The 14,716-nt window shown below is 41.2% G+C and overlaps 2 protein-coding genes and 1 long non-coding RNA gene across 5 annotated transcripts; 2 read left to right on the top strand and 1 right to left on the bottom strand.

Moving 5' to 3' along the window:
- The first annotated feature begins 32 nt into the window (after positions 1-32).
- On the top strand, positions 33-3,002 carry LOC130531650 (cis-aconitate decarboxylase-like). Its single transcript, XM_057043736.1, has 6 exons — positions 33-188; positions 410-464; positions 535-722; positions 971-1,063; positions 1,161-1,366; positions 1,700-3,002. Exons 1-6 carry the CDS (start codon positions 171-173, stop codon positions 2,616-2,618), a joined length of 1,479 nt encoding a protein of 492 aa, XP_056899716.1. The 5' UTR covers positions 33-170; the 3' UTR covers positions 2,619-3,002.
- Positions 3,003-4,084: 1,082 nt separating this feature from the next.
- LOC130531761 (uncharacterized) lies at positions 4,085-6,154 on the bottom strand. Of its 3 annotated transcripts, none has more exons than XR_008952183.1 (4): positions 5,941-6,154; positions 5,482-5,543; positions 4,888-5,056; positions 4,085-4,605 (listed from the first exon to the last, which is right to left on the bottom strand). It is a non-coding gene; the product is annotated as an uncharacterized LOC130531761 (long non-coding RNA). The 3 variants fall into 3 exon arrangements; XR_008952185.1 differs by having other exon boundaries at positions 5,498-5,543; XR_008952184.1 differs by lacking the exons at positions 5,482-5,543; positions 5,941-6,154 and adding an exon at positions 5,148-5,216.
- A 5,826-nt stretch (positions 6,155-11,980) lies between these two features.
- Positions 11,981-14,426, top strand: LOC130531606 (probable alpha-ketoglutarate-dependent hypophosphite dioxygenase). The gene is given in 8 exon segments (XM_057043683.1): positions 11,981-12,708; positions 12,884-13,050; positions 13,118-13,340; positions 13,408-13,499; positions 13,607-13,746; positions 13,827-13,931; positions 14,021-14,052; positions 14,054-14,426. Coding segments are annotated over 7 exon segments (774 nt in total). The 5' UTR covers positions 11,981-12,708; positions 12,884-12,920; the 3' UTR covers positions 14,106-14,426.
- The last annotated feature ends 290 nt before the right edge of the window (positions 14,427-14,716 follow it).

The raw sequence follows: 14,716 nt of genomic DNA, 5'->3' as shown, positions 1-14,716 counted from the left end.
AGTAATTGGTCAGTATGGGGATTTCCCATTCCTTCTGAGGATCTGACAGTCAATGTGACTATTTAAGGAACCACTTCCAAATCAAAAAGTATCACAATCCTTCACAGCCTATCGACGACAAAATTACTGCAGCAGCACCAAGGACAAGGCAACGGGCGAGAAATTACACCATGATGTCCAAATTACAGGTAAAATTAGGGGTTTGTTTTTTTTAGTGCACTACAGGGCTATTACTTGTTACTGTCTAGCATAGGGGCTTTTATTTAGGATGTACTGTGCTTAAAATATAATGTGAAAACTTAAACTGAACTGCAAAACAAAAGTCATGCTTCATTCAGAAAGCGTTAAAAAGGATGTTGAAATAACTTTTATGTATCTGTAAAGATGTGCCTTGTGTTTTATGCGACAGAAAGCCTTTAAACCTGCATGGGCTTCCAGAAGATTGCATAAGTCAGCAGTAGAAGGTACTTGGTTTTCTTTTCTTTTCTTTTCTTTTCTGTCAAGCAGCCAAACATCTTTGTTCTTCGCCCACAGTCCTGCAGCACCCAGAACCTGAAGACACCATCACCTCCAGCTATGGGAAGTTCATCAGCAACATAAAGGCTGAACACTTGTCACCTGTGGTGCTCCAGCGCAGCAAACGGATGGTCTTGGACAGCATCGGTGTGGGTTTGATTGGCAGCACCACAGATGTGTTTGCACTGGCTCTGCAGCACTGCCAGGTGAAGCTCAGGAGAACAATGAACTTTTCCAAAGGGTTTTTTATTTGATATGAGCGATGAAAGCATATTAGCGGCCTGAGGCTAACACTTTAATCATTATCCTTGTTAACAGCTTTGTGCAGACCGATCAAACAGAGATGTTTAACCTTATAATCTGAGCACAAGCTGCTGACCTATTAATGCCTGAGAGATAAAAAAAATCTTTATTATGCTCGCTGTGACAGACATGAGTCTCCTTTCTCCTCCAGCACATGTATGCGCACGATGAAATCAGCTCTGTGTATGGACGCAGGGATACCAAACTTTCCCCGACATTGGCAGCCTTTGTCAACGGGGTGGCAGTGAGTGATGGTGCCTTCTAAGATCAGAGGGGGTCACACAGATTACATCAGTTACCAGAGCCACCCTTCAGCTGCTGAAGGCTTATCTGTTTTGTAGACTCATTCCATGGACTTTGATGACACATGGCACCCAGCCACTCACCCCTCTGGAGCGGTCCTTCCAGCTGTGTTAGCAATCAGTGACATGATGCCCGCTAACTGCAAACCCAGCGGCCTGGACCTCCTGCTGGCTTTCAATGTCGGCATTGAGATACAGGGACGGCTAATGAGGTTCTCCAATGAGGCTCACAACATCCCCAAAAGGTCAGAACTGGAGAACTGGACTGCCATTATTTTTAGATGTAACATTGAAACATATATTTCCACAGTAGTTGGTGAATTGTGGTTGTTTTATACGGAGAAGAATTATCCACATGAGTCAGTAGAGATCCGTATATGACTCTTGTGGTGCCTACAGAGCTGTTGATGGGAAAATAGTCTATTTGTGGTATCAGTGATGTGTGAAAAGCAGTTTATGAAAGTCAATCACAAGAGGGAGAGTTAGCTTTATTAGCCACGTCGTAAGCATGAACACATAAAAATGACCCTCTTGTCAGACGACCTGCCAAAAAAAAATACTGTTTTTTCCATCTTCAGGTTTCACCCTCCCAGTGTGGTGGGAACCATGGGGAGTGCGGCTGCCTGCGCTCGTCTCTTGTCATTGGATCAATCCCAGTGCTGTCATGCTTTGGCTATAGCTGCGTCCCTGTCTGGGGCACCCATGGCAAATGCTGCCACTCAGTCTAAGCCCCTGCACATCGGTAACGCCTCACGTTTGGGGCTGGAGGCTGCTCTGCTTGCCTCCCGAGGCCTGGAGGCCAGTACTCAGATTTTGGATGCTGTGGATGGGGTTTCTGGCTTTAGTGCTTTCTATGAAGACTATAAACCCTGCATGTTAGAATCCCCAAATGACTATGGCCATACTTTCCTGCTAGAAACCCAGGACATGGGCTTCAAGCGCTTCCCTGCCCATCTGGGGATGCACTGGGTGGCAGATGCTGCCACCAACATCTATAAACTTCTTCTAGAGTATGGTCCAGGTGAAGTTCAAATTCAAGATATTCTAATAAGAACCCCCAAATCAAAGTACATCAACCGGCCGTTCCCCAAATCCGAGCATGAAGCGCGCCACTCGTTTCAGTTCAACACCTGCAGTGCTCTCCTGGACGGTGAGGTTACGGTGCAGTCCTTCACCCCCACAGCTATGACGCGCCCTGACCTGCTCGCTCTCCTGAACCTCGTCCGCGTGGAGCATCCCCATGACAACCCCGCTAATTTTAACCAAATGTACGGTGAGGTTCAGGTGACGCTTGTTGGCGGCAACGTTCTGCGGGGGCGCTGCGACACTTTCTACGGTCACTGGCGCAATCCGCTGACCAATGAGAGCCTCAGGAAGAAGTTCAGGAGCAACGCGGGCGTCGTGCTTCCCCGAGAGAAGGTGGAGGGTCTGATTGATGTGGTGGAGGAGCTGGAGCAGCTTGAGGACTGCAGGGTCCTCCTGTCACAGCTGCAGTGAGCGTTCATACGCAACAAATATTTTTGCAGTCTCATGTATTAATGACACCGCTATTCAAGTCAGATTTCCACGTCAACAGGTTTCCTCTTTTTTTTTAATCATGTGATAAAAGAAGATGCAGATAAACTAATTTTATCTATCAAATATTAGTGGAGACATTATTACTGTGGTACGTAATCAACTTCAGGCGCTCTTTTGCTGTTTGATTTTGACTATTCTTGCTCTTATCTGTGGATTCATATTGACTGTAAATAGTGTCCAAGTTTAAACTGTTTCTGTGTCTTTTAAGAGGTTTTGAATGTGTAATTGATCCACAACGTGGGTCAAACATGATCTTGCTGAGTCTATATGTGTATTGTTTAAAAAAATAAAGCAATTCTATCCAACAGTATTCCACAAATTCCTCAATTAACCTTTTTGACCAAAATATTAATTTCCCTTTCCTACTATAAGGAATAGCAGTAATAATGCTAAACACAGGTCAAAACTCACCCACATGCATTATTATACACTGTTAGAAAAAGACCGTCGTTTTTACAGGAAAACGCTGGCAGCTGGGGTTACCAGAGAATTCCTGTAAAAAAACCAACAGGACAGTAAATAAATTTACAAAGAAAATATGTAAATGGTTTTACAGTGAATGCCAAGGCTGAACTGTTAATTCTACAAAAAAAATCTATCAATTTCATGGATCATTGTTGTATATAAATAGATCATTTCCTGTACTTTTTACATGTAACTACTTATTATGCGTCAATAAATTGTAAAATTAACGTGGAACTACCAGGCAAAAAACGATTTAAACTGGTAGAACAGTAAAACTTTGCATGTTAAATGGAGCTGTTCTGTATATTATACATACAAGCTACTCATTATATGCAGTAGCTGTATGTTTTAATAATCAGTTTAAAATGATTAGAACTACACCAAAAAAATGCAAAAATACATCATGATAAAAGACAAGAGAATATCACTTTTAGGAAATTTATTGAACAGCCATTGTGATTAGTTGCAAACAATTAGATTCATTTTTTCAAAATATAGAGCATGCAAAGAAGTTGGGGTCCAGGGTTGTGTTGCTGGTTTCTTCCTGCAGTTGCTTGGAGGAGCCACTCATCAGCCACGGCTGGCGCCGCAGGCAGACGCACCTGCGGGCTCTCTTCAATCTACCATGCTATCTTCCCTGCTTGTTCGAGGTCTCCATGTCGTCTGCTGGATCTGTGAATGTGCAGAATCGGACTCCTGAGATTCCTGCAGTCCAGGAGGACTGCCTTTGTGTCCTTGGTGTCTTCCCGGCACGGTCGAGGTCCCTGTGCCGTCCGCAGGACCGGTGAACGTTCGCAGGTCCAGCAGACGACATGGAGACCTCGAACAAGCAGGGAAGACGCAAGGGAACAGGCAGAACAAAGCATCAAAGCCACAACACACAGGAGTTCTGTCCTTAAATGGTACGGTAGAGATGAAGAGAGCCCGCAGGTGCGTCTGCATGCGGCGCCAGCCGTGGCTGATGAGTGGCTCCTCCACGCCACTGCAGGAAGAAACCAGCAACACAACCCTGGACCCCAACACAAAGAACTTTCAAGCATTGGCTCTTTTTAACTGCTGAACAGACAGAGTTACAGGTCATACTTTATCTGTGTTATTTTTTGCTAAAACATATTCTATTTGAGTAATTGAAGATAGACAAGATTTTTACAATACTGTGGAACATTGTTGGATAACAAGGACAACAAGCAGGTGGCAGAACCTCTTCATAGAAAATTACAAAATGCACCTTTAAAAACTTGCATGTTGTACATTTAACAAAGTGAAAATTAACAGCACCTCTTCTCTAGGAGTCATCAGAGTCCTTGTTTAGCCTTCACGCCACTCATGATAAGCGAGATCCTGTATTAGGGTCAGAACTCGAGGGTTCACGTTGAGACGACGCTTTGAGTTTTTATTCTCTACTTTGGTTCCTTTTTCTGGGTTTATCAAGAAAAAACACCTGTAGAATAAAAGCATATAAAACATATTAAGCATTTTAATGAGTTAAAAGAAGACTACAGGAATGAATGAATACACACATCCATATATAAACAAACAGTCTGAGTCTGGGTCCGAGCCAAGACTCAAAGTCATATCAAAACCAATGCTGCACCCAGAGCCAAGGCCGAGAATCAGACCCACACCAAGACCAGGTGTGATTACGGCTCTTAGTCTGGGTCTGACTCTTGGCCTTGGCTCTGGGTGCAGTCTGGACTCCAGGTCCCAGGAAATGTTTACTCACCTTTGAAGAAACTCCAGTGTAGAAGCCAGCTCAGATGGATAATGGATGTTGAAACAGTAGTAGCTCCCAAACATTAGCCACAATGCAGAAATGAAGGAAGAGATGTTTGTGTTGACAAGGTTCCGATCCAGACTCAGCATGTACCTTGTTGAGGAATAGCAGGACTGGCCTATAATTTAACAGGTTATATTAATAAGTGTGTGGTGGTCATAGCTCAGTCACTCACATAACAAATTCAGACACATATGCAAGAGACTTACCACAGACAATAATAGTGGGTGTCAGAGGCACCTGCCCTAGCTCAACCTCTTCTGCCAGACATGTATCATCATACATGGAAGAACATGGACTCCTCCTTCTCATCAAAGTAGCTGAGCAGAAGCAGCAGCATCTCCTTCACATCTTCTGAGCAGCCACTCTGCTGTCCCCGCATCCTCTGAAGCCTTGCATAAGTCTGATGGAATCTCTTGCGGACACAAACTGTGGTCAAGTAGTTGAGAAGCCTTTTCCCCTTCAAATCCATTCTTTATGATTCCTACACATGTGAGAAGTAAATGTGGATTTTTTTGTAAAAACGTGCTTACAACCACTTACTGGACATGACACAGACCTGCCTTCTCCAATGTGATCCTTTAAGTGTGACACTAGCTCTTTCACTGTTTGAAAATGGCGGACACACAATGAAACCGCACATTTTAAATCCGCAACAACAGAAACAGCTTGTGGCTCAAGTATATTGTGCACACGGTAAAAATGGCCCTTGAAAGCCGAGTAAGTAATAAAGGTTTTATTACAGTTGGCGCCAACACATTTGAAAAGACAGCGTGACTCATTCCGATGCACTCTGCAATGTTGCACATAGCAACTTAACGTAACCAATTTCTTTTTACAAAAGACACAGGTGATCATTTTTAAAATTTCAAGTGTTTGTCTGTCTCTTTCTGCTTAATAATTACGAACTGATGTACTGAAATATGGAGAATTGCTAACTTAAGCCATTTGCTATTAGCACACATTTTTGCTAGGTCTCCCAAAGAAAGTAAGAAAACTTACCGTGCAAACTTTAGACTTTCCAATTGCGCAGTCACTATAGACCCTGCAAAATCTTGTATGTAGTGTGTCGATTTTTAGTAAAATCTTTTGAAATGAGAAATTTCTGCGATTTCTGCTCTGTTCCGACCCGTTCGCGAGTGGTGTCAGTTGTGTCCGTCAACGAGGAGCTCGCGCCTTTCACGTCTTTCCATTATTATCCAATCAGAGACGAGCTTAACCCGCGCAATTTTAAACTCAAAAATATAAGTATCGGAAGGAGGCGGCTTTATTGCACAGGTATCAGCCTCGAGAGAGGCGCTGTTAGGTCGATTAGCCAGTGATGACGATGCACTGCCCATTACGAGTACAGTATTATGAATATTGTACCGGTATTGGCTTTCTATTTGAATTATTATATAAATAAATATTATTATATAAATAATAATAAAAATAATTGTTGTTGTTATTGTTGCTGTTATTATTATTAACATCAATAATAATAATGGGCTGTAATGCATTCAAATTTAAAGACAAAAAAATATATAAAGCAAGGATTAAGATTGAACAGTACAATAGGCTACTAAAAACAATGTCATTATAAGTTTATATTTTTTTAAAATATAAATAGATAGGCAGTAAACGGTTTCATGTTACAATGAAATTTTGTGTGAAATCACATTTGGTTGACCTCAATTAACATAATTTCATCAATGTTAAAAGGAATAATTTTGGTAAAAGAACAAACTTGTGAAGGGAATAACATATAGTTTTTGTATTTAAAAAAAAGACTAAAACAATAGTTTTTGCAATATTTGCACGTCAATTTATCAAAGTTGCTTTGTTATGAGTATTGCAGTATTTCCCGTTTCTTTTACCAATATTTGTCATTTTAACAAATAAATTCCATTTAAATCACATATTGTTGTAGTAAATCTAACAAAAAATTCTGTTTAATAGTTTACAAAATTTCACAGTGATTTAAACAAAAAATATATGTATTTGGGTTTACAAGATTTTTTTGTAGGGATTTTACAGTGTTTTTATGTACATTTCACGGTCTTTTTTTAGAGTGTATGCATTATTATTATTACTACAGTATTTCCAAGATGTCAAGATTTCCTGGATGTCTATCTGATCAGTCATATACATTCCAGGTATTACTCCGCTAACCTCTTTCTGACCATAATCTACATACGTCTCTAATCTTCTAACTACTGTGACACAAGTCTTTGTAGTTGTTTATGAAAACACAATCAATTCAGCTTTAAAGGGCAGGAGTTAAAGCGCTATGTCGCTGTGGAGTTGGGGATGGAGGATGGGATGCAGTTGAGTCCTGCTTTGATAGGAAGCTGCTGCTGTGAACCAACAGCATGCTGTCAGATGGAACTTCAGTGGAAGTGAATCAGGAAGTGACGTGGAAGTGAAGCATCCACCTGAGTGAAGAACACCCTCTCGTACACCCCGAAGTAGCTGTATCAGTATCTAAGACTACCATCAGGTGAGGTAGCATCAGCATTTCAGAAGTCATCTCAGCATTAGAACAGTGTTCTCTGGACGGATAAGACGTAGATTAACTGTAACAAAGTGACGGAAGGAAGAAAGTCTGAAGAAGAAATGAAGGGCTCATGATCCAAAGGACACCACGTCTTCTGTAAAACATGCTGGGAGCATCGTGGTGACAGAGGCCCACGTGGCTGCAAGTGAAACTGGGTCACTGGTGTTTATTGATGAAGAGTCCGGAGCGGCCGAAGGGAATCAGAAGAGCAAATGTTCTGCTCAGAATCAGGCAAATGCCTCAACTGAACGGCACCTCCCAGTCCAGATAGACACTGACCCAAAGCATACCGTGGAATACAAATGTGTGATACAATGACAAATGTTGCAAAAATGGGTCACTTATGACCCATGTGGTGTAACAAAGGGTTGAATTAGAAAAAAAATGAGTCAGTTTTATTTCTTTAAATGGATTCATACCGTATGGAAATATTCACATATTTGAATCATAAAGTCTAGAATATTTTCCTAGTTATTCCTAGTGCTTTATATTTTGTAGTAAGTGATTAAGAAGCATGGGGACGTTTGAATAGCTATGTGCTCTAAAAGGTAAACAGGTATTTCTTCTTCATCTGATTGGGGGGGTGATTTTGCAGAAACATAAACGATGGTCTGTAAAGCAAAACAAAACATAAGTGTGAATGTGGAGCAACCTCCTAGGAAAGGACATTTCCTCATTCCTTTGTGTTGGCTAGTCTATTGTGCCAAATAAAATATCTCCATCACCATGTGGGCAGGCTTGGATGTGTGAACAAAGGCTACTGTAAATCTATAGAGGACAATGGTTCATCTGTTAATGTAAGTTGTTGGGTGTGTCCATCAAGGAAATGTCCTCTAGAATTCCACCTGTCTAGCTGGTAAATGTCCCATGACATGTACATGATACTAACCTAACATCTGAACTTTGAAATGGTTGGAGATCGTCGGCTACTGTTCAGACAAAGTAAAGAACTAAAACTGTAGTTGTAGAAATGACAACCTCTCAGCCAAACCCAGCGATCTGGCATCTGTCCTGGGCTCGCTGCATCGTAGCGTTGTGTTAGCTGTAGTTGGAACAGGTCCAAATGTACGGTCACGTTGATATTTATACTGTAGAGTCGAGTTTGATTGTGTCAATGACACGTCGGCAGAGTCTCTCGTTCACGTGCATGTCGCAAATAAAAGCTCTAATCGACTAATTTGATACACCAGCAAACATTTTCTTATCCATGAAAACCTCAGCGACCGTCCCTCCAACGATGACAACGATTCTAATTCAGGCCACAAGAGGGATTTTTCACAATTTTTAAAATTAATTTGGAGCATCCTGCCAAACTTTGACCGTGAAAAATGTGTTTTGTATCATCCAGACCTGAGTGGCTGTCAAGATAATCCCTGAAACAGAATCAGATTATTCAGAACATCTCAGCCATCAGAGTTCTACAGTTTGTCTTGTTTTATCCCTTCTTCACCGTCAGTGACCGGCCAGCCTTTGAACGGCACCTCCCAGTCCAGATAGACACTGACCCAAAGCATACCGTGGAATACAAATGTGTAATACAATGACAAATGTTGCAAAAAATAAATGTATGGGTCACTTATGACCCATGTGGTGTAACATAGGGTTGAATTAGAAAAAAAATGAGTCAGTTTTATTTCTTTAAATGGATTCATACCGTATGGAAATATTCACATATTTGAATCATAAAGTCTAGAATATTTTCCTAGTTATTCCTAGTGCGTTATATTTTGTAGTAAGTGATTAAGAAGCATGGGGACGTTTGAATAGCTATGTGCTCTAAAAGGTAAACAGGTATTTCTTCTTCATCTGATTGGGGGGGTGATTTTGCAGAAACATAAACGATGGTCTGTAAAGCAAAACAAAACATAAGTGTGAATGTGGAGCAACCTCCTAGGAAAGGACATTTCCTCATTCCTTTGTGTTGGCTAGTCTATTGTGCCAAATAAAATATCTCCATCACCATGTGGGCAGGCTTGGATGTGTGAACAAAGGCTACTGTAAATCTATAGAGGACAATGGTTCATCTGTTAATGTAAGTTGTTGGGTGTGTCCATCAAGGAAATGTCCTCTAGAATTCCACCTGTCTAGCTGGTAAATGTCCCATGACATGTACATGATACTAACCTAACATCTGAACTTTGAAATGGTTGGAGATCGTCGGCTACTGTTCAGACAAAGTAAAGAACTAAAACTGTAGTTGTAGAAATGACAACCTCTCACCCAAACCCAGCGATCTGGCGTCTGTCCTGGGCTCGCTGCATCTTAGCGTCGTGTTAGCTGTAGTTGGAACAGGTCCAAATGTACGGTCACGTTGATATTTATACTGTAGAGTCGAGTTTGATTGTGTCAATGACACGTCTGCAGAGTCTCTCGTTCACGTGCATGTCGCAAATAAAAGCTCTAATCGACTAATTTGATACACCAGCAAACATTTTCTTATCCATGAAAACCTCAGCGACCGTCCCTCCAACGATGACAACGATTCTAATTCAGGCCACAAGAGGGATTTTTCACAATTTTTAAAATTAATTTGGAGCATCCTGCCAAACTTTGACCGTGAAAAATGTGTTTTGTATCATCCAGACCTGAGTGGCTGTCAAGATAATCCCTGAAACAGAATCAGATTATTCAGAACATCTCAGCCATCAGAGTTCTACAGTTTGTCTTGTTTTATCCCTTCTTCACCGTCAGTGACCGGCCAGCCTTTGAACGGTACCTCCCAGTCCAGATAGACACTGACCCAAAGCATACCGTGGAATACAAATGTGTAATACAATGACAAATGTTGCAAAAAATAAATGTATAGGTCACTTATGACCCATGTGGTGTAACATAGGGTTGAATTAGAAAAAAAATGAGTCAGTTTTATTTCTTTAAATGGATTCATACCGTATGGAAATATTCACATATTTGAATCATAAAGTCTAGAATATTTTCCTAGTTATTCCTAGTGCGTTATATTTTGTAGTAAGTGATTAAGAAGCATGGGGACGTTTGAATAGCTATGTGCTCTAAAAGGTAAACAGGTATTTCTTCTTCATCTGATTGGGGGGGTGATTTTGCAGAAACATAAACGATGGTCTGTAAAGCAAAACAAAACATAAGTGTGAATGTGGAGCAACCTCCTAGGAAAGGACATTTCCTCATTCCTTTGTGTTGGCTAGTCTATTGTGCCAAATAAAATATCTCCATCACCATGTGGGCAGGCTTGGATGTGTGAACAAAGGCTACTGTAAATCTATAGAGGACAATGGTTCATCTGTTAATGTAAGTTGTTGGGTGTGTCCATCAAGGAAATGTCCTCTAGAATTCCACCTGTCTAGCTGGTAAATGTCCCATGACATGTACATGATACTAACCTAACATCTGAACTTTGAAATGGTGGAGATCGTCGGCTACTGTTCAGACAAAGTAAAGAACTAAAACTGTAGTTGTAGAAATGACAACCTCTCAGCCAAACCCAGCGATCTGGCGTCTGTCCTGGGCTCGCTGCATCTTAGCGTCGTGTTAGCTGTAGTTGGAACAGGTCCAAATGTACGGTCACGTTGATATTTATACTGTAGAGTCGAGTTTGATTGTGTCAATGACACGTCTGCAGAGTCTCTCGTTCACGTGCATGTCGCAAATAAAAGCTCTAATCGACTAATTTGATACACCAGCAAACATTTTCTTATCCATGAAAACCTCAGCGACCGTCCCTCCAACGATGACAACGATTCTAATTCAGGCCACAAGAGGGATTTTTCACAATTTTTAAAATTAATTTGGAGCATCCTGCCAAACTTTGACCGTGAAAAATGTGTTTTGTATCATCCAGACCTGAGTGGCTGTCAAGATAATCCCTGAAACAGAATCAGATTATTCAGAACATCTCAGCCATCAGAGTTCTACAGTTGTCTTGTTTTATCCCTTCTTCACCGTCAGTGACCGGCCAGCCTTTGAACGGCACCTCCCAGTCCAGATAGACACTGACCCAAAGCATACCGTGGAATACAAATGTGTAATACAATGACAAATGTTGCAAAAAATAAATGTATAGGTCACTTATGACCCATGTGGTGTAACATAGGGTTGAATTAGAAAAAAAATGAGTCAGTTTTATTTCTTTAAATGGATTCATACCGTATGGAAATATTCACATATTTGAATCATAAAGTCTAGAATATTTTCCTAGTTATTCCTAATGCGTTATATTTTGTAGTAAGTGATTAAGAAGCATGGGGACGTTTGAATAGCTATGTGCTCTAAAAGGTAAACAGGTATTTCTTCTTCATCTGATTGGGGGGGTGATTTTGCATTTATGTTTCAACACTTCTGACGGTAATTTAAATCATCTTAGCGTTGCGTTAGCTGCCATCCCATAATACATTATAAAGGCACCATTCCTCCAACGTTGAGTTTTGAAATACCAAAGCAGAGAACTTCCAATCAAGTGAGGAAAAACATGTTATTCTCCTTTTTGACTGTGCAAACAGGAAATAAACATTTTCACAAAAAAACACCAATAAGGAAAAGACTTAAATGCGTTATTGCTGCGTTGAAAGCCGGTTATATTTTTATTTTGCCACAAAATTACAGACACCTTCTTGTTGGCTACAGTCCCAAGCAAACTTTTAGAAATCAGAAACAGAACTGTCCCTAGAGAATTAGGTCACCATTGTAAATTCCTGGAACATTCGTAATTTGCAGCAGCAACAGTCAACAATAGTAACTCGAGCTCAGTGATGCAGCTCGTTTTCACAGGCACCGATGACACCGAACCCTCAGCTTTGCTGACGGAAGTAAAGGACTTATTTCTTTAACTATGTTTCACTCAATAGGACATTTTTTTATACAATCGGTGAATTGGGTCACAACTGAGTCAAACATCAGTCAACATTTATTCTTTCACTTTTCCTGATGAGGTAGAGAGGATTGATAGAAACAAAGCTGTGATTACTGGAACTGTGGGTCTTGTTTCCGGGTAGAAGACTCAAGAGCGCCTTTATTTCCTTTTAATTAAACCATGAACGTCAGTGTGTTCCTCCTGACAAAGCACACAGCCATTCCAGATAACAACAGTGCAGTTTCCATGAAATTCCCCGTTGGTCTTTCCAAAAGTTTTCCTTTTGTCACGTCTTCATCCCTGAAAGAGATAAAGAGCTGGTGTGGCTGACATGCCAGAAGACGTTGGGTCCAGTATATAATCTCTGCTTCTAGAGCGATAAGTCAGAGAGAGCAGAAGACAGAAGCAGGTAGAAGGATCATTTAGCACGCCGACAAACCTTGATGCGTTCCAATCAGTCGCCATAAATTTGTGACACTGCGAAACTGAAGTTCCCTAATGACCTTTTGATTTTGAAACATTTAACTTGTTTTATTTGGATACATTACGAACACAACGCGTGTCTCATTAACTGTTTTATGCAGACACGTTTTGAGGCGCCACTGAAACCGTCTGATAGAGATGACGACGTCGCCACTTAAGCTCCGGGAGATCTACGGCCAGCAGGGCTTCCTCTCAGCGCTGCCTGTGTTGACTGATGCTGAGCTGAAGGAGGCCAGAGATGCATTTTCTGAGCTGGAGGCCAGATTTGGTGAGATGTGGGACGGATGTTAAATATGTTAAAAGCAAGGACCCCACTGACGTTTGTGTGTTTCCAGGTAAGGAGTACACCCAGTACAGCCTCCACAATGTTCACCTTCGGTATCCCTGGGTGATGGAGCTGACCAGGCACCCTCAGATCTTACGAGTGCTCACGGCCATCCTGGGCCCTGACGTCATCCTGCTGGACTCCCGTTTCATCTGTAAATACCCGGCCATCAGCCCTGATGGGACCAGTGGGAAGGATGGACTTCCATATGTCGCCTGGCATCAGGATATGAGGTAGCTGACTAGCAAAGAAGAGGGGTCTTGGTGTGTGAAAGTGTCAATAGAATGGCTGTGTTTGTAGGTATTGGGGCATCGCTGGTGGTCCGGTTCTGTCAGTGTGGCTCGCTTTAGATGACTCAATGAAAGAGAACGGCGCTCTTCAGGTCATCCCAGGTATTTAATTTTTCTACTGATAATAACACCCCCATAGCCTTGATTAGAGCACCTGAAACCTCATTATTCGCTCCACTAGAGGATAAAGATGCTTTCCTGCCATGTAGGAACCCAGTGCGCGGGCATGTTGCCTCACCGCCAGGCCATCCGCCCAGGAAACATGCTGACAGTCAACCAGGAGATCCCAGACGAGCTGGTTCAGGCTAGTGAGGCTGTGCTTTGCCCTCTGCTAGCTGGTCAGATGTCTGTGAGTTTATTTATTTATTTGTTTGTTTTAATATGGGTCTAAAGTACTGAGTAAATACGGCCTCTCACTGATGTCCTCAGATCCATGACGGACTGCTCGTCCACGCCAGTGATACCAATGCATCCACGAAAAGGCGCTGCGGGTTTGTGATCCGTTACGTGCCCACCTGTGCATACCCTGTAGAGGTGAATCACACGCAAACATGTTTACTTTTATTACTTTGATGCAGTTCACACTTTATCAGCCTTGATGTTGTTCTTGCCGTTGCCTTCAGGATCCTGATCGTCCCAGGAATTTCTCGCAGCAACCTGGCCTGTGGTGAAGATCGCTTCAATCACTTTTCAGGAAAAGCAGCATGAATATTTGGTTTTGAAAACATATGCACGCTGATGCTCTACATTCTATGCTGGGCTACTTTATTAGATTTTACAATATGAAATAACTGGCTTTGTTTTATGAGTTTATGAATATTTTATTTTGACATGAAAAGATGTGATGGAACCTTTTAAAGTGCTTAAAAATAAAGTATTTAAAGTGCTTTTCTGCTTGCAAGAACCTTGTAAAGTGTGTTTAAAATACAAAGACACTGAGAATTTGCCTTACAATCACAATTTATTCTCTTTATGAATTTATTGCATTCTTGCAAATAAAACATGTTGATATCAAAGTCCTCATAAAAAGCCTTTTGAATACGATTATTTTTCTCAGCAGCTTAGAATATTGCGTGTTTGTGCCCTGATATAAATATCAAGACGTGTGCAATACAATCTTTAGACAGCATGAAAATACAGCTATAATGCAACAAATGACATTTAATAACTTCTTAAGTGTTTGTAAAAGCAATTCATTATTCATTAGATAGCCTTATTTATAAATATAAGGCTATCTTTTGCTCTAGTATGTATGTAAGCAACACTGTATTTAGCCAGTAATATGAGAACTTTATGTGATTTAAGAAATAAACTCTTCT

The sequence above is a fragment of the Takifugu flavidus genome, chromosome 9, assembly GCF_003711565.1.
Source record: "Takifugu flavidus isolate HTHZ2018 chromosome 9, ASM371156v2, whole genome shotgun sequence".
Lineage (NCBI taxonomy): Eukaryota > Metazoa > Chordata > Actinopteri > Tetraodontiformes > Tetraodontidae > Takifugu > Takifugu flavidus.
Note: the sequence above shows the minus strand (reverse complement) of the source record. Positions and strands in the feature narration are given on the sequence as shown.